Source organism: Euleptes europaea, chromosome 9, assembly GCF_029931775.1.
Source record: "Euleptes europaea isolate rEulEur1 chromosome 9, rEulEur1.hap1, whole genome shotgun sequence".
NCBI lineage: Eukaryota > Metazoa > Chordata > Lepidosauria > Squamata > Sphaerodactylidae > Euleptes > Euleptes europaea.
Window position 1 is genome coordinate 41809325 of NC_079320.1, and position 27082 is coordinate 41836406.

General features: G+C 41.1%; 1 protein-coding gene across 1 annotated transcript in view; it reads right to left on the minus strand.

The window, feature by feature from the left end:
• Window positions 1-5355: 5355 nt before the first annotated feature.
• The window catches only part of ANAPC10 (anaphase promoting complex subunit 10), a 28323-nt gene continuing 6596 nt past the window's right edge, over window positions 5356-27082 (minus strand). Inside the window, exon 4 of the mRNA XM_056855592.1 lies at window positions 5356-5630. Coding sequence (XP_056711570.1) covers window positions 5400-5630 — 231 coding nt within the window. The 3' untranslated portion in view covers window positions 5356-5399. The remainder of the gene's footprint in view (window positions 5631-27082) is intronic.

Sequence of the window (27082 nt, forward strand, 5' to 3'; positions counted from 1 at the left end):
CTTTATATAGGGTTGTCACAATTATTGCTTTATATAGGGTTGACAGCTCCAAGTTTGAAATTCCCAGAGATTTGCGGGATGGAGCCTGTGTCAGAAACCAAAAGCAAAAGTGAGCTCTCTTTGTTCTTCAAGAATCCAAAATGCCTTTCTCTCCCAAGAAACAGCATACAGGTAGAGTATCCCTTATCTGAAAAGCTCGGGACCAGAAGTGTTTCGGATTTTTTCAGATTTTGGAATATTTGCATATACATAATGAGATATCTTTGGGATGGAACCCGTCTAAACACGAAATTCATTTATGTTTTATATACACCTTATACACATAGCCTGAAGCAGTAGAAAAGAAGAATCCAGTAGCACCTTAAAGACTAACAAAATTTCTGGCAGGGTATGAGCTTTCGTGAATCATAGCTAACTTCTTCAGATACCTGAAGAAGGTACTACTGGACTCTTGCTCTTTTCTACTGCTACAGACAAACATGGCTACCCATCGTGATCTATCTACATAGCCTGAAGATAATTTTATACAATATTTTAAATAATTTTGTGCATGAAACAAAATGTGTGTACATTGTGTACTTTGACCGGCCCGCACACGTGCCCTTTGTAGGTATGCTGGCCTGAGGGAATCTGTCGGCTCAAAAAGTTTCAGATTTTGGAACATTTCGGATATCGGACTTTCAGATAAGAGATACTTAACCTGTATCAGAGTTACATGTTGTAGGCAGAAGGGAGTGATATTATCTATTAGCTAAGGTCAGTTGCTAGAAAGAACACAGCCCTGTAACAGCATGTACGCAATAGAACAAACAGGTTCTGAGACCCTAGATAAGAAACTGGGGTCCAGACAACCTTATCTGGCAGATAGCACTTGCAACATGTACAGGAGAAGGGTTTCTGCTTGGTTAGCGTGATGCATAATCACGCTATAAGGTACATGTTGCATAAAGGGTATAACAAGGCCACTATTGCTCCAGGTTGGCTTCTCTCCCTGAGCCCCACCCTGTCCAGACAAAAGTCATTTCATCCGCAGTTTCTAGCTAGCTATGATATGGTCTTTGTGTGCGTTTGTCTGGTTGCTTCCTAAGTACAATCTGGGATCTTTGGGCTGTGGCTGTCACTACTTGAGAACCGCCTTTAATGCTTGTTATTTGTTGAATAAACTCAGACTGGAAAAAGACCCCATTTCTGTGGGGGTGGGTTTGAAGAGGATTTGCAAGCGAATAAGATTCTGAGCTACCTCTCACAGAAAAAGAACTGATCACTCTTTCTCATGACAGGCTGTGCTTGCAGCTAAAAAAACCCTTCCTGATGACTTTCCAAAAGGAAGGCTATGTTCCATATCTGACACCTGGGGAGGGAAGGGTATGGGGAGGAAAAGGACCTCAGCAGGATATAATGTCATGAAGTCCACCCTCCAAAGCAGCCATTTTCTCCAGAGGAACTGATGTCTGTAGTCTGGAGATCAGTTGTGACTCTGGGAGATCGCCAAGTCATACCTGAAGGTTAGCAATCCTAGCTTTATAATTATCATGGTTAGGGATTAACCTCCATTTCACAGTTAAGGTTAACCTCCATTTCACAGTTAAGGTTATCTAGCTGAATACCCATTTCATGTACATTCAGATTAACTTGATTCCAATTTGTACATTCAGGTTTAATAAGCAAAGTTCTCAAATCAATACTTTAACAGCAGAGGTGCTGGAACAAGTTAAAGCCTAATTATAAATGTGTCACAGAAACAGAATGATCAAATAAATCAGTGTCTCAGGAAATTTAGAATCCCAAAATGATTGTCTAGGACAGGATAGAGAATTATTGTAATGCAAATTGCTATTAAAAAATTGACATCACTAAGAACTTGCATTGAAATTTGGCAATAAGAACGTAAGATTCTGCCATCTACCCTAGAGAGGGTAAGTGTATAAGGGCAAAGCCAGCATCCAAAGAAGAGTTATAATTTTCTTCCCAGAGAACTCATATCAACAAACTTTTTTGTCAGATGGCCATATGCCCAAGCACTACATTAAACGAAGAAGCGTTGGTTTTTATATGCTGAAATATTGTCGAAGGCTTTCACGGTCAGAGTTCATTGGTTCTTGTAGGTTATCCGGGCTGTGTAACCGTGGTCTTGGAATTTTCTTTCCTGACGTTTCGCCAGCAACTGTGGCAGGCATCTTCAGAGTAGTAACACTGAAGGACAGTGTCTCTGTCTTTCTGCTGACTTTCTCTACCACTTAAGGAAGAATCAAACCAGCTTACAATCACCTTCCCTTCCTCTCCCCACAACAGACATCCTGTGAGGTAGGTGGGACTGAGAGAGCTCTAAGAGCTGTGACTAGCCCAAGGTCACCAGCTGGCTTCATGTGGAGGAGTGGGGAAACAAATTAAGTTCACCAGATTAGCCTCCGCTGCTCATGTGGAGGAGTGGGGAATCAAACCCGGTTCTCCAGATCAGAGTCCACCGCTCCAAACCACCGCTCTTAACCAATACATCACACTGGCTCTGGTGGTTCTAAGGTGAAAAAAATTAGAAGTTACTCAAGACAGATGTCTATTGATTAGGATACATTATATAGATCTGTATTTTAAAATTTCACATTCATTGTCTAATCTGTCCCATGGAGATGAGGGACGCCACATGGTAAAACCATAAATCTGGGATCATCTACTCTGAGTAGGTAGTTATAATTTAGAAAATGTTATCTTCATGTGAGAGTTGTGACCCAGAGAAAACAACAAAATGTAATGATCAGGTCTCCTGACTGAATATTAAGGGGACAGTAACAGTGACCACACAAACCTAGTGAGGCAGCACATTTATTTGGACTTGCCCTTGTAATGATAGAATTGGAGTTGCCACATGTCTAAATCAAAAGTGAATGAACAAATTAGATCCAGATTCTCCCTTACCATTATCTGTATGCGTCTGGAAATCCAGACACCCAAATATTAAACTGGTACTGCTGCCAATGGAAAGGCAGGTAATAAGGCGCTAAATAGAGAGACAACCTATTTTTTTTCCAATTTTCCCCAATTGTTAGAATAGCCAAAAAAATGCCCCAAATGGCATTTTGAATATATTTGAGGACAAAAACATCAGAGTCGGACACCAGAATAAGGGCATAGTTTGCATGCAAGGATGATTCCACTTTCTTCAAGCTGAAATTAGGACTTCAGTGGGCTGTCAAAGCTGAGCGATGTCTTTTTGTCTTCACGCAGGGATTTATAGTATCCCAGTCTTACTTGCACAAAATGTTGACACTGATCTGGTGGTTGAATAATCCTGTTTGTGGCAAGGGGGGACTCTCAACCCCAAAGAGATGAGAATTATCAATTTGCATGTCTCTTGAGCTGCCACTGACCCTTCTGGGATAAATCAGGCTAAATGAGAATGGTGATTTTGTTGGATTGATTGATCTACTGATCGTCTTGGGTCTCCAAAAGATGCCTGACTTGAATTGTCCCTGAAAAGCGCAGCATCACTGCCATTAGATTTGCCTTGTGTCTTGAAAAGTGCGTGAGGGAGGGGGCAAAGCATCTGCTTTGCACGCAGAAGGCCCCGGATCAAATCTCCAGTATATCCATTTTAAAGCTTCAAGCAGCAGGCTATACGAAAGACCTCCGTCTGAGACCCTGCAGAGCCACTGCCAGTCCAGAGTAGACAATACTGGCCTTGCTTTCTTCCACATGCAGGTTTCACTTCAGTTTAGCATTCAAACTAGAGGATGATTTTTTAAAGTATACGTATAATCCTGTCCCAATCATCCACTATCCAGGTTTTCCCCTGCTTTGCTGTCACCTCTCCCAAACTGGATTTGATACAACTTTTTAGGAAAGATTGCATTTTTATGCCCCAAGCATGGGAATGTGCACAAAGGTCCCACTCACATTAGCACCATCTTCCATGCCACAGGAGGCCTTTTTCCATTAAAAAAAAAGATTGCTATGTAACGCTATAGCAATATAGCAATTACCAACTTTTTAAAAGCCCCCCAAAGCCTTCAGTGGCATTGGGGAGGGGGGAAATGGCACTCACAGGGGACTGAATCCAGCTAAATGGTGGGGGAAATTGCCATATGGATGCTCTGTTGCCTCTGCAGCAGGAGCAGAGAAGAAGGGGGAGGAAGCACACCCTATCTGGAACAATCACAATATTCCAGCCTTTAATGGAAGAAATAATCATGCCCTTCCCAACTCCCAGGACAGAATTAAAACAATAATTTTTGAACGGTACACTTCTAGAAATAGCCCTTGACAGATCAATGGTCTGATTCAGCATAATTTTCACGCATTCACCATCGGTTTTCTGTATTCCAGTTTAAGATGAGGAACACATTGAAATATGTCTCCAACTGCTGGATGTAGCCCTGATTCTCCTTAAACTATCTCTGACCATATCAACTTACAGCTTCTGTTTCCTTTCTGAGCCTGCTCTGGAGTTCTGTCACTTCTCAGTCCCAAGGCTCTGGGCAATCAGTATTCATTCCTGTCAGTTTCAGCCTGGACCCAAGTCCTGTTCACATGGTCAAGGAAATTTGCGTGCGGCTCCCTTAGTTACTGACATGCTGCACAACTTGAAGAGCTAATGGAAGCTAGATGGGGAAGTATCCCCCTACAACCCCTAGTGGCAGCTGCTGCTTCTTTTCAGCCTTAATGAAACCTCTTAAGAAGACTGCATGTTATGGGATTTCTTAAACTTAATACAAGAGGAAGAACAAGAGTTGGTTTTTAAATGCCGACTTTCTCTACCACTTAAGGAAGAATAAAAACGGCTTACAATCACCTTCCCTTCCCCTCCCCACAACAGACACCCTGTGAGGTAGGTGAGGCTGAGAGAGTGTGACTAGCCCAAGGTCACCCAGCTGGCTTCATGCATAGGAGTGGGGAAACAAATCCAGTTCATTGGATTAGCATCCCCCGCTCAAGTGGAGGAGTGGGGAATAAAACCCGGTTCTTCAGATTAGAGCCCACCAATCCAGACCACCCCTCTTAACCACTACACCAATCTGGCATTTAAGCAAATTTGGTCCTACTGGAGTCTGTAAGGCTAACTCATCTTAGCTGGTTCATTAATTTCTTTAAACACCAGGGTGGGTGGATGGGGAATCATATAATCACATGTTAAAGAAGTGTTATAACATACTTTGGGGGACTCAATCTAAGAACAGGACAATGAATGGATAATTGCTCTGAAGAATCTTCTGAGAATTCACCGTTCTTGTTTCCAAATAAAAAAGCAAAAATTATATTTTAGTAAACCAATTCTGTAGCGGTAAATTACACCTCCAACTATGTTTGTCAAGCTAAAAAGTCACCAGACAAGTATATTTTCAGCCTTTATTCAAAAAATTACAAAAAATACAATGACATAAATTAAATACAAAACTATCTCTTGTTTACCTGATTGACCGATACATCATGAAATCAATTGTGGTGCATCTAGGAAATTTACCAATAGAACTTTCTTCCACTGGTGTATAAACCTTAATTTGTCGCATGTGAGTGTCCCTTCCATTTTGATGATTAGCTAAAACAGCAATCTGAATCATAAAAGTGCGAATAGGTTTCTTGTGAGTATCGGTTAACGGAACATGAATCCAACCGCTTGGTTCCACTAATTCAAGTTGCTGGGGAGGCAAAGAGAGAAAAGAAATATCAGTTGAAACAGGCTGACTTGATCACTTAGCGTGAGCAATTAACAACTGAACTTGGTAAATAGAAAATAGGCTAAGAAATGAAGCAGAGGTAAAAACTCAGATACCAGGTCTTGGATATGCCAAAGTAGTAATTATTTGATTTGTATTATGCAGGGCAGAATTATATATTTAATCAGATCAAAGATAATCACTGACAACAATAAAATGATTTTAATTTAAAATACCGGGAATTTGGTTTAAAGTGATACTTGAATGTAACACATGTACGTTAAGACAATGGTGTTCAAAGTATGGACTGGGACACAAAAGGGGGTGCACCTCTCTCACAGGTGGGTCACAGGGTGAGCTGGGAGAAAGAACTCAGTGACAACATTCGGGTTTTCTTCTGCATAGTTAGTGAAATGCCCATTGCTCAGTGATGCTATACATTTAATACTAAGCATGAAAAAGAAAATATAGGATTGCTTGCGTGAAATTTCTTGCATTTTACGCTGCAAAGAGGAAAGTAATGTAGAATTTCTTCACAGGTGGATCCCAAAAAATTTGAAAGCGGGATGGGACCTACTTCAAAAGTTTGAGATCCACTGTGTTAAATTTACACCCATACTATCTCAACACTAACCACCTAACCCCCTTTTTTTGCCATCGTCCAGCTGACTTATGCTGACTCCAGAGGGTTTTCAAGGCAAGAGATGTTCAGAGGTGGTTTGCCGTTGCCAGCCTCCGCATCATGCCCCTGGTATTCCTTGGAGGTCTCTCATCCAAATACTTGCCAGAGTTGAGGCTGGGTGTGTGTGACTGTCCCAAGGTTACCCAGTAAGTTTCCATGGCAAAGTGAAGATTCAAACCTAGGTTTACCAGATCCTAGTCTGACACCTTAACCACCAGGTCACGCTGGCTCTCCACTTAACAATATCAAACACATGCATACAGGAAAGCTGGTTTTTGTTAAAACAAAATAAAGAGAAATGTATATGATTTGATCAATGGGTCATGCATTAAATTATTGTGTTAGTTATGAATATTTACAATGCAATCTTAAAAAAAAGGTCACTCTAATCTCAGCCAAGTGAAATCAATGGGCTTAGTCCTTTCTCATTTCTGCTCCAGTACACTGTCTTCACTTGCAGGAAGGGAGAAAATTATAGGAATGCACTGATGGTAAGTTACCCAAAACATCATCAGGGAAATCCGGTGTGTGCATTTGCTACAATCAGGCACTCAACCCCAACTATGCTAAGACCATGCACTTTTATTCTTTCCAATTTGTCTTCTGGCATGGTTTTAGAACAGCTTTGGTACCCCAAAGTAAATGGCATGCATCTGAAAATTCATCAGAAGAGATTGCTGAATTGAATACTACAATGTAATAGTTCTGCAACTAAATTAGGATTATCCTAGGCCCTAGAAGTCTTGTACATTCAACAGCTCCAAGTCTCCCGACTCCAACAGCTCCTGCAGTGCTTTGTAGAAGTGAGATCCTCTTCAACTACAGTCTACCATGCTTTTCAGCTTGTAGCATCTCTTTCCTTCCAGTGTAGCCAGCCTCCCAATTATTCGCTCTAATTCACTTTTGTTTTTGCTGTATCTTGCACTCCCAACCTTCCATTCACTCTTTCTCTCTACTGTAGTTTCTGTTACACCATGTATGAAGCCTGAATTTTAAAACACACTTTCCGCTTGACTTTTGTTTTCAAATAAAATATACTACTACTTAATCTAATCTTTGAGGACCATAATTTCTTCTCATTTACCCATGCACCAAGTCATGCAGATATCAGTCTGAAACATCCTTTTCTGCTTCGCTGCACTTCCTTGATACTACATGTGCAACTTTTTATGAACAGTAAAAGAAAGAAAACCTTCTTCTTACTTTTACAACTCCCACAATGATTCCCATGCACCACAACATAACTACAAGGACTGGGCTTCAACAGGCTGCTGTGCAGTTCCAAAACTGGAACTGTCAACACATGAAGTAGCAGATTTTGGGCGCCTGCCATCTCTTCACTTAGGAAGGAAGAGAACAAGTTAATAGCAATGATACACCAGTTCCAGCTAGAAAGTGAAGCATATCCAAGAGAAACTTCAGAAATTCCAAGTGAGTCAAAAGGAGGGACACCACAAGAGAAGCTTTACAAGAAACACAGAAGTAAGTTCAGTCAAAGAACTTACTGTGAAAAGCAAGCTCGCTTGCCCTGGTGAAGCAACGACCACCTAGGGAGGTGACTGTGTGGCCACCATCAGTCACCTCCTGTAAATGGTCAAGACGTGGCTTAGTTCAGTCCATTAGGTCAGAAGAGCTTTCTATTCACTCCAGAAGCTGAAACAGACATTCCCAAGGAGTCTACAGGAAGCCAGTCCAACTCCAAATAAATGCCAGATATGAAGAGTATATTTCAGCGACCGTTTCTGAAGATGGAATCGGGCAGAAAAAGAAAAGACCACCAAGAGAAAAATTATGACAAGACCTTGAGGCACACTCCAAGGAAGGTTTACAGCAATGGTCTTTTATGCCACATTCAAATCTTTCCTACATGGGTGTAGGATAAAAAAATGTGGAACATCATCAGGTGTAAAAAAAACACAAATGCTTGAATACATACTTGGTGTATGCATGATTGGAGCAACTGCACATTATCCAGGTAGGAAAAATTGTCATGTATGATACAGCCCTGAGTTATTAAAGCCAAAATTGCTGAAGGTATTAAAAACAAATTTGATAGAATAATTGCCAAATGTAAAAAACAAAACAATGGCAAACAAATATGGTAGGTATTAAACATAACAGGTGCCAGGCTACACAGTCATGAAAGGTCAAAGCAAGAGGCAAAGACTGGAGTGTCAAACCATAAACAGGAAATGCCTCCCTCTTTGGCAGTGGGAACTACTACAAATAAACAAGCTCAGTGCTGCCAACAAACAAGCTAATAATGCAAAAAGATCACCTCTATGCTAAATTAACACAGTCACCAAAATTACAAAAAAATCACATATAAAATGATCTATAATTATTATCAGCAATGTCTACTTGTCAATTAATTTTGTTGGTCACGTAGATATTTGTATAGTAGACATTGTTGATAATATAGATCATTTTATATGAGATTTTTGGCTTCCTACACTGATTTTGGTGACTGAACAAACAAGCCAAAGTCATATGTGGTGTTTCACTCATGCACATGCTCAATAAAAAAAGGAAGTTCACTGAAATGCGTCACAACTCACACAATGCTTAGTTTAGTTTATCATTTACTACGGCTAACCCTGCAGCAGACTATCTGTTAATAAATAAAACAGCAACGCATAATGAAAATGGGGACAGTTTTACAAAGGAAACTTTTTTTTGCCATCAAGTCACAGCTGACTTACGGCGACCCCATAGGGTTTTCAAGGCAAGAGACATTTGGAGGTGGTTTGCCATTGCCTGCCTCTGCATCACCCTGATATTCCTTGGAGGTCTCCCATCCAAATACAAGCCAGGGTCAGCGCTGAAAGTGTGTGACTGGCCCAAGGTCACCCTGCAAACTTCCACAGCCCAAGTGGTGACTTGAACCTGGGTTTCCCAGGTCCTAGTCCAACACCTTAACCACTACGCCATGTTAGCTAATTAATAAACACCTTCTGCACATAGGATAGCTCTATAGCTCTAAAGATTTATCTCCTTAAATAATATGTTTAGGTTCCCACAAATAAAGATAATGGCCATGAGAGCAGACAAGAAACATAATTCAAACAAGTACCTGATGCTGACAGTCTGCTCTGTAAGTATATGAAAGGTATTACCAAAAGCAAATTAAGCATCTCAGCTTGAGAGGATCATTACCTGCAAATAGTCCCAATCCATGCCTTCTGACTCAACTATATAGTCTTTCTCACATCCTTGAGGGTATTTGTAAAATTACCTGCTTTCAAAATGTGAAACGCTATGAACACACACGAAGGTACCTTATATTGAATCTGTCCATCACTCCATCAAGGTCAGTATTGTCTACCCAAACTGGAAGTGGCTCTCCAGGATTTTATGCAGAGGTCTTTCCCTTCAACAACTACTAGCTCCTTTTAACTGGATATGCCAGGGATTAAACCTAGGATCTTCAGCAAGCCAAAGAGATACTCTACCACTGAGCCATAGCCCCTTCCCACTGTGATCTAATATATTTAATATCACAAAATGGTTTAACTAAGTTCTTACAGTGTATTCTTCATTAAGGAGGAGAGAATTGTGGTGGAGTCATATAAAATCAATAATTCCCACCTTTATTATCCTTTAACCGCTTGGATACTTTTGCCTTGTTCATTGCTTTGGTAGGTAATCTGTTGTCAAGCTTCTCTTCCACATTCAATATTGAAAAAATGAAACCAGATTTTGAGATATTACCAAATGCGCACTTACTAAATAAAGGTTTAACATAGTATTAACTGCTTGTGTCCTTGGGCCTGCTGCTAGATGCAATACCTAGGAAGTCCAAAGGCACTGGCTTAACTAAAATCATAAACCAATGATAGCAGACAGTGTTAGCCAGTGTTTCCCAACCTGTGCGATGGGACCCAGAAGTGGGTTATGAAGCCTCTGAAAGTAGGTCATGGGCCAGCCCTTCCTAATGGCTTCCTCTGTCCTTTCCATTGCTCTCTTTTGTATTTTGGAGATCAAGATCTGACCTTAGTTGGCATTTTTCTTCTTCACTGCATATATACATGTTGATCAAGTGAAACATGTCCTGATGGTTAGTTGAGTGAGTTTCTTAGACTCTTTTGGGGGGATTAGAGGGAGTAATGGAGAAGCGCGTTCAAAGGCTGGAATGCAACCTCCATATGCAAAGACCGTGTATGTTGGAATGCCACGCTTCGGGTTCATCGTGTGGGCAGCTGCAGCCTTTGTGTGATGTTTGTTGGTTTCTCAGAAACATCTGGTTAGTCGATGTAGATGAGTGCCAAGGTCACAGTTTACCTAGAATGCCAAAAACCTTGGGCTGTCCCTGGATGGGTCCCCATATCAAGTAAATTTGGATTTTTGGGTCACCATACTGAAAAGGCTGGGAACCATTGGTGTAAGTCATCTCAAGCTCTTTGCTCTGTATGTTCCTTTTTAACACTGTACCTGAGCTCTAATTCTGGTGCTTTGAAAGGCTGGCAGACAAGGGAGGGAGGGAGCTGTGGCTCAGTGGTAGAGCATTTGCTTGGCATGCAGAAGGGCCCAGGTTCAATCCCCGGCAACTCCAGTTAAAGGGACTAGGCAAGTAGGTGATGTGAAAGACCTCTGCCTGAGACCCTGGAGAGCCGCTGCTGGTTTGAATAGACGATACTGACTTTGATGGACCAAGGCTCTGATTCTGTATAAGGCAGCTTCATATGTTCATAAGGTGTTCTTATTCATAGGTTGGTCTATGTGGCATTTTAGTACTGTCAAAAATTCGGCAGTATAGATGATTTGTTATTTATCTGACAACTATTTTTGAAACTCAATATTTGCCAAAGAAAAACAATTTCATTTTTTGTTTGTTTGCATAATTAAGGTTTAACCATTTGTTTCTTTCTTTGTCATGTTTGCTGCTATGCTCAGATCTGGTTGGTCTTTTATGCAAATATTTAATATGGCTCCGCACAAGAGCAACCTTCAATCCAGCACCTAAACCTAATCCCAACGATAAGCTGAGCAGCTTATTCCCTATTTGTTTTCATTTAAGAGAAACACCTGCCTGCTGTGGAACTGCTACCATAGAACAATCAGCCTGTGTGACTGACATGAACCAGTGTAAATGGGAATAATTTATGCAGTGTAATTCAGTTGTAAGGTATTCAAAATAATAGACAATGAATAGTACACTTCAGAGGCCTTCAAAAAAAAAAACCTACAGAGTACGCCTCTGGAAATTTCAGCAACAATTTCAGACAGTTCAAGTGAGGTCTGTTTTGGAGTGCCACGGAGTTCCAAATGCAACAGCTCAAGATGGGACTCAGGCATACACGGTAGGCAAGAAACACACTCAAACAATTGACTAAACCTTAGACAATATCTCATGCAGTGATTTAATTCTTTTCTGTGCAGATGATGTGTGTATAGGTCACATTGGACTGGTTCAGAAATGACAACATGTCCAGTCTAGTGGTTTTATGCTCCTTCAGCCAAAGATTACACAAACTCTTCCCTACAGACAAGATAATTCTCTAAACAAACATTTGAGCGATTGCAGGTTTCCTTCCCCAGAAAACATGAATCCTTTCTTTACTACTTCTTGTAATTGATAGCATACTAGGACAGATTTGCTATTCTAGCTTCACACAGGTTAACCACCGGCTATATTAATACAAGTCACTGGGCACACTTACAATGCTGCAATTCAATCCACCCTTATTCCTAGGGGTAAACCAACTGAATTCAGTGGAGCTAACTTTTCATTAAGCATGCATAAGACTGAGCTGCATCACAGCTATATGCCTATCTAAAGATCTGAGATGCCTTTGGATCGATTTACATATTACAAAGTCCTCACTGCCACCACAAGGACTTCAGGTCACACATGCACTGGAGTTCTGGGCTCCCCAGGTATGCCCAGGTCTTTGGATCAGGACTCAACCATGCATGGAGAAGGGGCTTTATTTCCTCCCAATACACCATTCTCCAGACCTGAAATGGCCTCAGGGAGAAGAAATTTGATCTGCTGGGAGGTGTACATGTACCATCATCACGTGTAAGATTCCCACTATAGTGAATAGTGACTACACAATGGCTGTTCCTGGTCAGGAAAATGGTGTGGGAGGAAGGCTGATGCCCCTTCTCCACGTGTGCTGCCGTGGTCCCAATATCAATCAGACCCACGCATGCCTGAGAAGCACAAAACTCCCAGAGCATGTGTGATCCGAAATCTTCACGACAGCCAAAAGGCTTTGTAATGTGCGAATAAGCCCGTATGCGATAATAGTTCTTCAACCCAAGGTGTTTGTTACCCTCTAACACAGGCAGCAAAAAACAAAAAAGTTCAGGTCAAAAGGCTAAGAAGAAATTCGTTACTTCCTAGCAATTTGTTCTGCACCATTTTCCCATGCTGTGGCCTGCAAGACTAGTGGAAAATAATTTCATTTCCAATCTCTGTTAATTCCATTTTGTCCTGTTTTCATCATATATAATGAAAACAGACTAAGAAAGCGCAAAAAGAAACTTCATAATTTACTTTCAGAATTGTTTGTTATGTCTAGACAGATTTCCTGAATATGAATATAATGAGCAAGTACAAAAAAACCCACTCAAAATAAAGTATTTTTGCATCTGTACAACTGAGCAGTATATTAAGACTATTACAGATGAGCAGATCAAGGGGCCACCCCACCCACCCCTTACACCATTTGTATTGTATCTGTATTGTTTGCAACATGCATGCTTCCAACTCCACATTAATACAGTAAATCAGAATACATCACTAAGACACGGCCACTGCTCTGGGAATCTTTAGGATGTTGGGGTGGGGGGAGATACATACTAAGGACACAGAACTCTGATGGTGGGATGAGGTTAGGCTAAAACTCACCAGTTGTGGAGGAATAGTCTTGTTCCCACCTCACGCATGGGACATTTTATGCTGGATATAAGCCAACAGGTATTTGCTCCCAGCCTCTATTGAAGTCTTTAAAAAAAGATGTCAAAGAGGAACTTGAGTCACGTCCACCTTGCCTTTGGCAGGTCTGATACTATGGACTGAACAGTAGCTCTAAATCTCAGTTTGGTCTCTGGGCACCTGTTTTCGAACTAGCAAGCTGGAAAGGCAGTGTTATTTCACCAATACCAGGCAAAGGATGTAGGTCACTGAAGAAACAATACACAGCAATCCACCTTACATTTCTTTAACATTATATATTCACGACTGCCTGATAACAAGTTCTTTTTCTATGTACGGTTTTATTTCTGTGTACGGTTTTATTTAACCTGACAGGAAAATCTGCTAAGTAATAGTGTATACCGGCATCTCTAACGAGAAGCTGAAAAACACACCAAAAAAATTACATGAGGGAGGGGGAAAAAAGCATTAATGCAATATTTAATATTAAGTGTGCCATATAATCCCTTGGAAACTATTAGTGTACTCCATCAGATCAAATGTGGAATATAGCTGATCTACGCACTGTCAAGCAGACCATTCTAATGCCAGGTCCGAGAATTAGCTGCCGTGCAAAGTGCCACCATGCTGGTTTAAAAGCCAGCCAAGGTACACGTTGCCTAAAATGAAATGACTAATATCTGCAACTATTATGTGTCAATATTTAAAATCTATCATTTCCTGCATTACCACACACATATGTACACATGCACACACACTCCTTCAATTTTTCCTCCTTTCAAGTCAGAAAAAAACAAATATAGAATAAAGGAGTATCTGGCTTTCCCCCCCTTTCTCCTGACACAATAGCTGTTTACTTTACCCCAAGCCCCCTCATCTCTCTCGGCTTCCTTCCTTTTTTTGATGTAGTAATGATCATCTGTGAAATACATCTAGTGAGCCTACCAAAGCAAACTTAACAATATTCACTACAACCCCTTTCAAGCACGAGGGCCAAAAAAAGAAAAGGCCTCTCAGTACACTCTCCAATATTCCAGAGAGAAAACTTGGAAGGTAAAACTGTGTGTGAACGGCAGACATTGATGTTCACACAAGCACACAGCATACAACTCAGCAGGCGGTAATTCTGTTTTTATTGGATTAAGCCCTGGCACAATGGAGCGCCAATGCCATAACTGCTTATTTCACTGTGTGCCAGCCTTGAAAACAACAGGTAAAAAGAAAATAAAGCCAGGCGCATAAAAGAGAGAGATCGGCACCCCTTCTAACTTTTTCTTTTTTTAAGAGTCACAAAATAGAATGTTCTTAATTCTTCATTTCAAACTATATAATTTATAACCATGACACGAATAGGGAAGAAGCACAAAGGAGAAAATACTGAAACATAACGTTCCCAAGGTTCAGTTTACAAGGACCTCACACAAAGTTTTTTTTTTTTTGCTTGCAACTCTTGCTAGAAACAGTATTATTTGCTAAAAATGCAAAAGCTGCCAAAAGCTATGGTCCATCTAAAGCAAAGATGTTTAAGATGGAAATGGAGAGCCAACGCTGAAGAAAAGCAGAATAGAGTATACAAAATTGCTCTAAGACTGCCCAAGAGGTTGCCTGATGGTGTTACATTTGCTTTTTCAGCTTCGCAACTGTAAACAGATTGTGTTCACAGATTAAGGGCTCGAATGATATATATATATAAAAAAACACATTCAAGACAACAAGAAAAGTAATCAAATCTCAAACTTTCTAATTAAACTGTTTCTCCCCTCCTCCCCCCGCCAAGTTATTGGGAATTCAACGCTAGTCTTGGTTCACATGCTAGAACAATGGGAAAATTTTCCGAATGGTTGAACGCTAACCCTGACAAGTGTGGAGAGCCAACTACAATACGTTATATGGTAGCATAACCTGCCACCCACGATGCTGAGAGAACAGCTTTCAAACACATGCACTGAGCTGTAAAACCACAAAATCCCTTATTACACATTGTCTCTCTTACTTTAGGTGAAACATACCATCATTTCCCCCTCATTACAAATCTAAGGGACTTGTTTTAAAAAGCCACCGTCTGTAAGCTAGCTTTCCAGTCAACTAAGCTATCATTTCAGATATCAGGTGCAATTTTGCTTTTTAAAAGGAAACAAATGATCACTTCCCTGTGGCGTATAATGAACCCAAGCATGTCATCTGCGAATTTCTCAGAACTTCTTTCTATTTTTACTGCTATATTTGAATTACTTAAAAATAGTTGTGTCCCACTTTACTCTTCCAAACCAAAGCAGTTTTTTTCCACAGGACACAACATTATTCAAACAGACAAAATCATATAGCAGATAATTGTTTTTCTGGACATTTCTTTCCCGGCAAAAGAAACATTATGTGCTTTAAAAAAAATTTTTTTTAAAGGTAATACTTTTGTCACCATGATAACCAAATTTAAAAGGGGATCACGGTGATCATTCAAGAATTTAAGCATATAAGATGTCCCTTTATGGGAATTGCTTCCCACTAGTGCACAGTTCTAAGAGACTCATGGTGACATGATCTTGAACACCCAGATGTACTGCACTGAATATTGGCTCAGGAATCAGCCATCCCTACAGAATGACAAACATACTCCACCCTCATTACAACAGTGTGGTCTCCAGCCAAACATTCTTGTCTTTGCCTCAGAAAAAGACAATAAAGGAAAGCAACATGACTAATAAGGCAACGGGACATTGCTATATTAGCTAACTACCAAACTCTACAACTATTTGAAAACATAGTTCTAAGCAGAAAAACTTCAAGCATTTTTTAACACACTGGAACAACTTATCTAATTCACACATATTTGGTATGTACACATCCAGTAACGATCTTCTCTCTGATGACTGAACCCGAGCACTTCGGGGCACACAGAACATACTCAGATTTCTTATGGAATTTTTTCACTTGCAATTTTGTTGGCAGGAATATTTTTTGTTTGCAAGTGTTTCTATTATATAGTGACGTGGTCAATTAGTCTAGCGACCTACTAGTGATTCTGCCCAATAGCTCAGTGAACTGTCTGACTGAGCACATTCAGAACCCAAAACAAAGTGCAGTTACCCACATAGATAGGGAGACCACTGGCTGCTCATAATTCTCATCACAAGCACTGGCAAGATAGCCTCTGAACCTGCATAGCAATTTAGCTGAAATGTAATACATGTACTGCATCTTCAAGATTATGAGAGCAACTCACCAGGAATCTCATTTAAGCAAACCCCATAGAAGTGAACAGGAGTTGTGCAAGACTTGCACAGGAGAACTTCCCTAGTGGATTATGCTCACTGACTGCAACACAGTTACTATTTCAGCTAGTGATATGCAACCCACTCCCCACTCCCTGAATTTTTTTTTGGGGGGGGGGATCATTCTTGTTGAGCATTTGAAAAAATTCAAGAGATTGACTGTTCAGTAGCAGTACTTGTAAAAAAAACAAAAACAGAGTACACCTAGCCCTTCAACATTTGAAAGGAGACAGCATTACAATTTCAGGCATCTCGCCCAATAGACCTTAATGGGATTCAGATGGATTTTCTGTTTGCTTTTTAAAAAATATGTTTTGGGATTTGTTTGTTTTTGCAGTTTTTAAGGTATTGGCTGTTTTTATGATCACATGGTATTTTATCTGATGTATTTGCAAGCTACCTTAAGCATGCTATTCACAGAAAGGTATTATAAAGATTTTTTTTAAATAAAGTATATTAGTTTAGGTCACAGGTGCACAACTCAAAACACTTAGTGTGTTGCTCCACAACATCACATAGCTCATTATGGCCATCGTAACTATTTTTGGAGGGAATAGAGCATTAACTTTCAGCTGTTCTCTTGGCTCAGACAGCTTCCCGGCCCCTCCCCCTGTTATGTAGATTTTCAGGAAGAGCCCTAAAGATCTGATTCAGTATGTTAACTTTGGCTTAGTGAACAAATAAGAACCCCATCTTAATGTTATGCACCAATAGCAACAAATACTTGAGCTGAAAACTTTATATGGGAGTAACAAGAAGTGTGGTTTAAACTAATTCAAAGCTTTATATGGAAATCATGGACTACCAAATCTAGTCTGAAATCTCCCTAGAAGCTAAAATGACCAAACTGAGACTATTGCACTTTGGGCACATTATGAGAAGACAAGAGTCACTGGAAAAGAAAATAATGCCAGGAAATGAGGAAGACCCAGCATGAGATTGATTGACTCAATAAAGGCCCTCAGTTTGCAAGGCCTGAGCAAGGCTGTTAATGATTGGATATTTTGGAGGTCATTAATTCATACGGTCGCCAGCCCTTCTGCCAAGGACACCGAGCGCCCAGAGGTGGGTGTGAGGCAAGAACATAAACAAAGAACTGAGCTGGTACACGCATACTGCCATCACATACTGCAAGCAGTGTGCCCATAACAAGGAAAGAAACAAGGAAAAGGAATCCGGGCGAGCATATGCAGCGGTTAGGAAGGCAGTGGAAGTAGTGAATCAGGGTCTCAAGACAACTGAAGACTGGATAAATTATTTGAAATTTAATCCTGACAAAATGGAATTACTAAAAATGCTTCAATCTCAAGAACTTCCAAGTTTGTGACATTCTGTATGAAATTGGTGTACATGTAGTGTCCCAGGGCTAAAAACCGTTTGGAAATCTTGTTTTCTGCCTTGTAAAGGTGGCGAACTATGGTCATTTGTTGGTAACAGAAAGACACTGCTTATTTTTTCACTTATTCCAGGGACAATCTCTGATAATAGAACTACCTCTAAGGAAACCTGGCAAGCTTTGGCTCCAACTAATCTAATATTCCACTGAACATACAATATCTGAATTACAAGTAACAGTGGTATTTACCTAAGTATTTCAGAAGCAGGTGTGTATTAATGTGTACCAAAGATGAATGCCATCACAGATTTGTACTGTATAACAAATATTTTATTTTGATTAAGTGTACACTTGTATATTTTTACAAAAATCATATGGTAGCCATAAGTCAGAAGCAACTTGATGGCACTTAAGACTTGTGTTAAGATAATATGTCTGGGATGGTATCCAGAGAGCTGTCCATCAACAGATACAGATGAGTGTCATCTGCATACTGATGACAACCCAACCCGAAACTCTGGACTGACATTTCTCAGCATGCATCACTGGTCATAGTGTACCTTACATCAACACATACTCAGTACAGAAGTAGGTTAACATCAAGAGGACAGCATCCATTCCCCATCACTGAACGGCTTTGGATCCACATACCTGCAGGAGTATTTCTCCTGCGGTGTTCCACAAAGCCTTCTAAAGATGCCACCTGGCAAATGGGTAACATCAACAGCCGCCTGTTCATGAGCACTCTCAGCAGTGGCTCCCACCTTGTGGAATGGCCTGCCTAAAGAGGTCAGGAAGACCTTCACGCTTCCATCATTCCACAGGATTTGCAAAACAGTAATGTTCAAGAGGGCTTTTTTTAAAAAGAAAGATTAGAACTGAAGTAGAAAGGAACAGTCCAGAAGGGCTCCTTGACAAAGGAATGCAAGTGTACTCTTCAGAGATGATTATTGTAGCTATCACTTTGCTTTCACTGCATTGGCTCATACCTTGTGATCCATTCTCTGTGTTCTTTATAGCATATCTTGCCTTACATAGTCGGTTGTTAGGACTGGGATTTACAGAATTAGAGATAAATGCTATTCCTTGGTTGTCTTACGTTGTCTGACTTCACCGCTTTATTCTGTAATCTGCCTTAGCAAAAAAGGCAGTCTGTAAACAAAGTAAAAAAATAAATATACCTAGTCAGACACTTCTATAAAGGGAAGGCACTGTTATAAAAAGAATGGGGACTGTGGATTCTACTACTGCGAATAGCATCTATTTGCTATACATGTATTATCCTGCTCTCACTATATTGTTTATGCAATACCATTTTCTGCATTAACACATCATGCCTAATACTTTATGCTTTGTTTTCAAATGTCTATGTAATCCGCCTTGAGTCGCATTGAGAAAGGCAAACGATAAAGTCCATAAATAAAGTAATTATAGACCACACTGCTACAACGACTGGAAGAAGCCGAAGCACCACTAATCTCATGGGAAAACCACAATTACTGATTTGGTATCAGCTGCAGCCTTGACAACTCTTAACCTATGACAAAGAACAGTACAAACAGCAGTTTCAGTTGCAGAAATCCCTACAAGCAAATTTAAATGTCTGCCAGGAATGAATTAATAGACCCTTCGCCAAAAGACTGCTTGTTACACTTCCCCCTCCCTTTTGTCAAGCCTTTTTAACTTAGAAGTTCCATGATGTTTCTGGAGAACGATAATGTTACAAAACTTTTAAGTCAATGAAGCGCTGAAACAGAGCTGGAATACCCTCCTGGCTCCTTAGAGTTGAGTCTCTCCGCCTTCTCCTTCTGAACTGCCTTGCTGGCACAAGCAGGGGACAGACTGTCAGAAAGCAAAGGGGAACAGCACAGACAACCCTTTGCCAGGACAGAAGGCCCAAAGGGCAACTTCTCCAGGGAAATGCTTATAGAATGCTGTCTGCTTTCTACAGCCTTAAGGGGTCAGAACCCCCCCCCCAGAGGAACAGCAGGGAGGGAAAGAGGACAACCAAAGATCCAAGATTCAACAGGGTCCCAGGGTTTACTTTTGAACATACAAGGTTAAACTAAGAGCATTTGTTGTGGTTATTTCCTTTTTATAGCTCATCAAAGTAACTACAACAACGTTATCAATATGGGAAAACAGCCATTCTCATCACACCATCTTCCCCTTCCCGCCACGCCAGTTGAAGCAAACGTTTGTGCCTTTGGAATTAATTTGGGTTGCCAGTCTCCCGGTGGGGCCTGGAGATCTCCCAGAATTATAACTGATCTCCAGAAGACAGAGATCATTTCCCCTGAGAAAATGGCTGCTTTGGAGGAGACTCTATGGAATTATATATCAGTAAATTCCCTCCACTCCCCAAACTCCACCCACTAAATCTCCAGGTAGTTAGGAACCCTACAATGAATACCTAGCAATATATTCCCTTAAAAAAGTCACTCAGCATACATACATGGTGAGTTGACTCGACATGTAAATTCTCCAGAGAAACAATCACATGTGGCCTAGGCACATGTGAGGGATGCTCCCTCCTTAAATAGTGTACCCGTCATTGCCTTTAAGCTATCAACAGCTATAACGCCAATTCACACCTCAGCCCTATTTGCTTGCCTACCAACCAAATGCCCTCAAACTAAGGAAAGGATCGAAGACCACCACTGTGCTTAACAGGTCTGGAAACCAAGAGTCAAAGAGAACTGGAGTTACATAGGGAACAGGCAAACACTCCCCAAAGTCTGAAGCAAACAAAAGCAACCGGCTGTGTCTATGATACAAGGACGTATCCATCCCTAGGTTGCATTTCCACATCAAGTCCTATCATTTAGTGTAGTTCTTAAAAACATGCCTTAACAGAGATGAGATGCAACTGCAGTGGGCTAAGGGGTGCCAGGAAAGAATACAGGTAAGACAACTGGCAGAAATGAAAATCTCAAGGGAGAAAGTAAAGGTCAAAGAAAGAATGAGTAATTCCAGCTAGGAAGGCAACTGGGACTGGCTCACCCACCCATTCATCTTTATTAATGAAAGGTGATATGAAAGGGGTGTGTGTGTGTGTGTGGGTGGGGGAGAGAGGGAGAGGGAGAGGGAGAGGGAGAGGGAGAGGGAGAGGGAGATATGCCATCAAGTCGCAGCTGACTTATGGCGACCCCTTTTGGGGGTTTTCATTGCAAGAGACTTTCAGAGGTGGTTTGCTAGTGCCTTCCTCTGCACAGCAACCCTGGTATTCCTTGGTGGTCTCCCATCCAAATACTAACCAGGGCTGACCCTGCTTAGCTTCTGAGATCTGACGAGATCAGGCTAGCCTGGGCCATCCAGGTCAGGGCCATATGAAAGGTAGCATCCCCCAAAACAGGACAAATCCAACACATACGCATAAAGCAATGCCAGCATTTTGGGGTTCCATTCCTCTTGTGCCAGAAATGGAAACACAAGAACGACTTTCTGAATGCCTCTAGTGCTCAACACAAAGTTTGGAAGAACCCTTGACCCGCTCAAGCTCAGGAGAAGGACACGGGCTCTTGCAGATTAAAAGATGCACTATGACTAACCCCCTCCCCGGCCAGAAGGCAGGCAGCTGCATTATATACCAGCTGTGAGCTTCTGTAGGTTCTGTGAAATAACTCCCTGCGCAGCTAAATCAATCCTTTCAGATACCAGGATACGAATGAGGGGGGCAACATCTGAGTTCTTCAAGAAGGAACACAACTGGCATGTGTGGTAAGAGACATCCTGGATCTCTCATGCAGTTGACTTATTCTTGCTGGGAAAGCATAAGTTCACCGAGAACAGATCTCTACTCCTATACATTGTTCAGGGATGTGCAAACTCTCCAACCCTCTTTGATACTCTAAGTTTTAAAAAAATCTTGCCATGCAGTGTGCATTTGGGAAAGGAGGGAACATGTAGTTATTAAAAAAAAAAACTCCAAGTCAAAAGCAAAGTGGACATATGGATTAAGTTGCACAGATAGCTGGACTGTGAACACATGTACTATGTAGCCACACTTTGACAGGAATAAATTTGGGGGGGGGGGACATGGGCAAAAGGCCAGGACTTGGAATACAGCATGTAAATTGGTTTTTCAGTCTAAAACTAGAACATAGCACTGAGGAGAGTGAGATGTATTGGTTTGGATTAGATGGGAAAAGATAGGCACAATGGATACTGTTAAAACATACATGGAAACTGCTTTATATTAAGAAAACGAATTTAGCCAACAAAAGTAGATTAGCTCCAATATTTTAGTGACAGCAGTGCTCAGAACATTTTAATGATGTCTCTTTCTAGCAGCACAAGCAGCAGGTGTGCCGTCCACACTGACATTCAACAAGTAGAAACCATCAACATTTAGACTAGAGCATGAGAATACTCACAGATTCTTCCAGGAAAAAAAGGGGTGGGGAGACATGCTAGATGCTTCACATAGGAAAGTACCCAGTGTCTCATCAATAAGCAATAACAGCTGGCCACAATTCAGAACTGAAAGTAACTGCTCATGGGGTAAACAGCAATTGCCCCAGGGCAAATACAAATATAGCAATGCATCTGGCTACCACATTTCGCTGGGTTGGGGAAAATATATCATCATGCTATTTCCAGCCAGAGAAAAAAAATATCAGTTTTACTTTAGCAATGGGAGGAACACAATCCATGTAGAAACCCCAGTGCTGTGACACTCTTTCCTTCGCTCGGTGAAAGCTGGTGCACTATTACAACCTGCCTCTCCTTTACCCATTAAGGCTGAGAGAGGAGTGTTACTTGTACCACAGCACTCGATCCCAAGTTAGAAAGAAGGCTCTACTGCAGCACACTTAGGGTTGCCAACCTCCAGGCACTAGCTGGAGATCTCCTGCTATTACAACTGATCTCCAGCTGACATATCAGTTCCCATGGAGAAAATGGCCACTTTGGCAATTGGACTCTATGGCATTGAAGTCCCACCCCTCCCAAACCCCACCCTCCTCAGGCTCCGTCCCAAAAACCTCCCACTGGTGGCAACCCTAAGCACACCTCACAGCTTTTAAAGGAAAGGAGGTACCCATTCTGAACTGAAGAATGAATACAGTTGCCACCTCCCCCTGTGTAGTACCTAAATTATCTTTTCAAGTGAGAGAAGGGAGAGAAAGAGGGAAAAGGGGAAGAGGGCAGTGGAAAGGAAGGAACTAGGATCATTTTACTCATTTTCAGAACTGCAATAGATATTAAAGGTAAAGGTCCCCTGTGCACGCACTGGGTCATTCCTGACCCATGGGGTGATGTCACAGTCCGATGTTTCCTAGGCAGACTTTGTTTACGGGGTGGTTTGCCAGTGCTTTCCCCAGTCATCTTCCCTTTACCCCCAGCAAGCTGGGTACTCATTTTACTGACCTCGGAAGGATGGAAGGCTGAGTCAACCTTGAGCCGGCTACCTGAAACCTATTACCTATGATTTAATAAAAATACCTTTGTTTTGCAAATCTTAACAAAGCAAGCAGCTTAAAGAAAAAGTCAGCGACTGCCAAATTAATCCCCAGTTGTGAAACTAAAAGTGATCTGCAGTTTTTATTAGTTGTCACCATCTTTAAGAAGCACCTGCTTGCCTAAGAAGAATTTTCGCAAGCCAATTTCCATTTCTTAGGCAAGTAGGTGCTTTTTAAAGATGGTGTCAACTAATAAAACTGCAGATTACTAATAGTATCACAACTATGGATTAATTTGGCAGTAGTTAACCTTAGCACTTAAAAAGACTTTTGCATTTAAGTGACCTTTAAAAAAACCACTATTAAAAACTATGACTTGGGGATCACAGGTGAAACTACCTTGTTAAATATCAAAATGTTGTAGTACTGAAAAAGCTAATCACAAGCTTATATTTTCTTATCAAAGATAAAGCAACAGATATCAAATGCAACTATTCAAGTGCAAGTCAGTATTCAAACTGGCTGAGGAACTAATCTCCAACAGGTTTGGAGGGCTTCCCTAGCCACCCAACACTTCCAAGTAAAAAGAAGATTGCTGCTGTCTTCTGCTTGGTGATGGAATATTTTTGCTTGTCTTGGACACTAGAGAGGGGAGAAATCTCAAGAAAAATGACAAGCAGCACAAAATAAAGAGCCTATCAATTCAGCTTTGCACTGATATTCTCACAAGAAAGCACACTGAAAAAGAAAACAACAAGAGCTCATTTGGCCATCAGCAACCCTGTATTTACACATCAAAGTGGAATTTCTTGTGGCAAGAATTATCCCAGTTCCTTCTCCGTCTCACGTGCTCCCTCAACTAATGTGAACTGCCAAGACTGAAGACTTCTTGGTTTAGGGGACCCTTAACCTAGCCTCAGTTTGCCTGATGCCTGAACTCCAGTGCGTCAACAAACTGGGGTGTTTCTTGCATGAAAGCTGAGATTTCACATGAGCCCAAGATTAAACCTGGCTCATTCTTTCCCTGACTTGGGACACTAGAATATAAATCAAGGTTTCAAGGGAATAGAACGCCCTGAACCAAATGACTATTGCGTTCTTTCCAGGATAAGCAAAAGTATTTTGTTTAAGAAACCCTAACCCCACAGTCTTTCCTCCCCTAGTGTTCATGCTGCCTGTCACATGGGCTACAACACAGATTAAGATGAGATGTTTTTCCATACAAACTAGAATCTTATTAAACACTGATAGCACATCTCAGAGGGAGTACTATGTAGCTTATTGATAACACGGTCATACCATACACATAATTCTTAGCCTCCTTAAGGAAAACATTCACATGACCAAGTTGTTATGAGAAGCTGCAGTTTGGAATGCAATGCCAAGATGGGTGCTTATTTGTTTTTCAGGCTTTTTTTCTTACCAAAATCACCCCCAACTACTTTTTCCCCCTTTCAGGGGAAAGACTGCACAGTCCCATAGGGTGAAAAGCAATTTTAGTAAGAAAAACAGCCTGCAGAAAGAAATAAAAAAGATAACCACCACTCCCCAACCTTTTTGTCACTCTGACTGCCTCGACTGTTATGACCTCAGTTGGTCTCTCCAAGGCTGTGAACCACATACCACTGCAGACCGTATGTAATGCCTGTTTGCTGCTTTGTTTTTATGCTTATACAATACCATTTTCTGCACTGGTAAACGTATCGTGTCTAATACGCTGTGCTTTAAGATTGCTGCAGTCCTAGTCCTATGATCGTATTGATTTACACTGCGTAACCCACGTTGAGTCTCACAGAGCAATCCTGGGAACCGCAGTGGTTGAGGATTGCGTGGCTGCGGCGCCACCTCCATAGAGGTTTTCCCCTTGTTGCGGGGAGGGGAGAAAGGGTTTTTTAAAAAACAAAACCCCTTAAAATGGGGGGAAGCCCACTGCAAACAGTGATGCTGTGCCCCCTTCAGGATTGTACACTCAGTGGGCTATAAGTGAAGTAAAAAATTTTTTACAATGCCATCAACAGAAGAGGCACAGCCAGGAGTCAGAGACCTGGACTACCACACAGCAGAATTCTCTTCCTTTCCAAGTTACAGTGGAGTGATGAAAAAGCAACTAGCATAACTAGCCCATATGGCGAAGTCACCGTTTCTTCTGAAACAGACCCTGATTTCCACAGTTTGAAAAATGTAACTCAAATGCTATTTCCAGAGGTTGAACATTTTCAAAAGTACACAAAAGAATTTTGGTTTCCAGCTTTAAATCTTTTCCAGATCAGAGTAGCAACTCCGGGGAAGATAAATGTATACTTCATATTAGCTGCAAAACCGCAGCTGACGTTAAGAGGTCATTGTTTTATAGCTCATCAGTTGGCAACGGGGAGAAAACACAAGAGTACATCACAGCATTTTCATTATACACCATGAGCTGGGCAAACATCCATGGAAAAAAAAATTTTTTTAAAGGTTTAGTTGGATTTTCCAGGCAGTTAATCAGCCTGAAACCAAAGAACCATTGTATAATTAAGTTACTTTGGTCAAAAGATCTTATTATCACACTGCCTTCTTTAATGACTTGTCTCAGTCCTCAAGGTAAAAAGGTACAGACAAATCACAAACTATTTGGATTCACGGGTAAAAACACAGAACCATGAGAATACCTCCCCCCCCACCTAAGCTTGCAATCCTATGCATCTTAACTGAGAGTAAATCCTATAGAACAAAGCGATGCTCGCTTCTGAATAAACATGCACAGAATCAGGAGACAGTGGAGAAAAACACCTTTGCCTTGTATTTACTCCATATTTTAGGTAACCATTAAAAAGTTATGAAATATTCAAAAGGCGATCAGCAATTACTGTTCACAAAAATGTGAGGATTTTTAAAAGTTCGTTAACTATCAACCCATATATTCTGTTGTTAAATTAACAAGGAGAAAAGAGCTGCAAATAAATTTTTGCTATGCAGCACCATTTAATAATGTAGTAAGACAACAAAAAAATTCTGCATTTAAATCGCTGTTTCTCCATGGCAAAAAAAAATCAAATACATAAAGGGACAAATACCAGGAAAATATTAGTTTGACAACAGAAAACAGAGTTTACAATTAGTCTACAAAAGCCTGTGTTATATCTAAAATTATCTGCAGAAGTGCACTCTCAAAAACCTGTCGTATACGTGCACATCAAGGGTGGCCTGAAGAACAGAAGTTTTCAGGATTCCCCCCCTGCAAATTACTAAGGTTATATGTGGAATAAAACACCATTATAAAAGCATAATTATTGAATACTGGTGGAGTAGACCGGAGAACATGAATCCAAAAGCTAACATTTAAAGCCAGCAGTGACACCTAGTGGACACGGAAAACAAAACAAACAGGCACAAAGGGAAAGTAGGTCTGGGCAGAACATTCTCCTGTTTTGATAATCAGGTTGAAAGCAGTGCTTTCAGAATTGAGGCAGAAGTGTCCACTCCCCCCACCAAAAAAAAACACCTTATTGCAAGAACATTCACTTTTTTATCCTGTTTGCTGACACTGGAGAAGGAGGAGAGTTGGTTTTTATATGCAGACTTTCTCTACCACTTAAGGAAGAATCAAACCGGCTTACAATCAGCTTCCCTTCCCCTCCCCGTAACAGACACCCTGTGGGGTAAGTGGGGCTGAGAGAGTTCTAAGAGAGCTGTGACTAGCCCAAGGTCACCCAGCTGGCTTCATGTGTAGGAGTGGGGAAACCAACCCGGTTCTCCAGATTAGCGTCAGCTGCTCATGTGGAGGAGTGGGGAATCAAACCCGGTTCTCCAGATTAGACTCCACCATTCCAAACCACCGCTCTTAACCACTACACCACGCTGGCTCTCAAACTGCACAGCT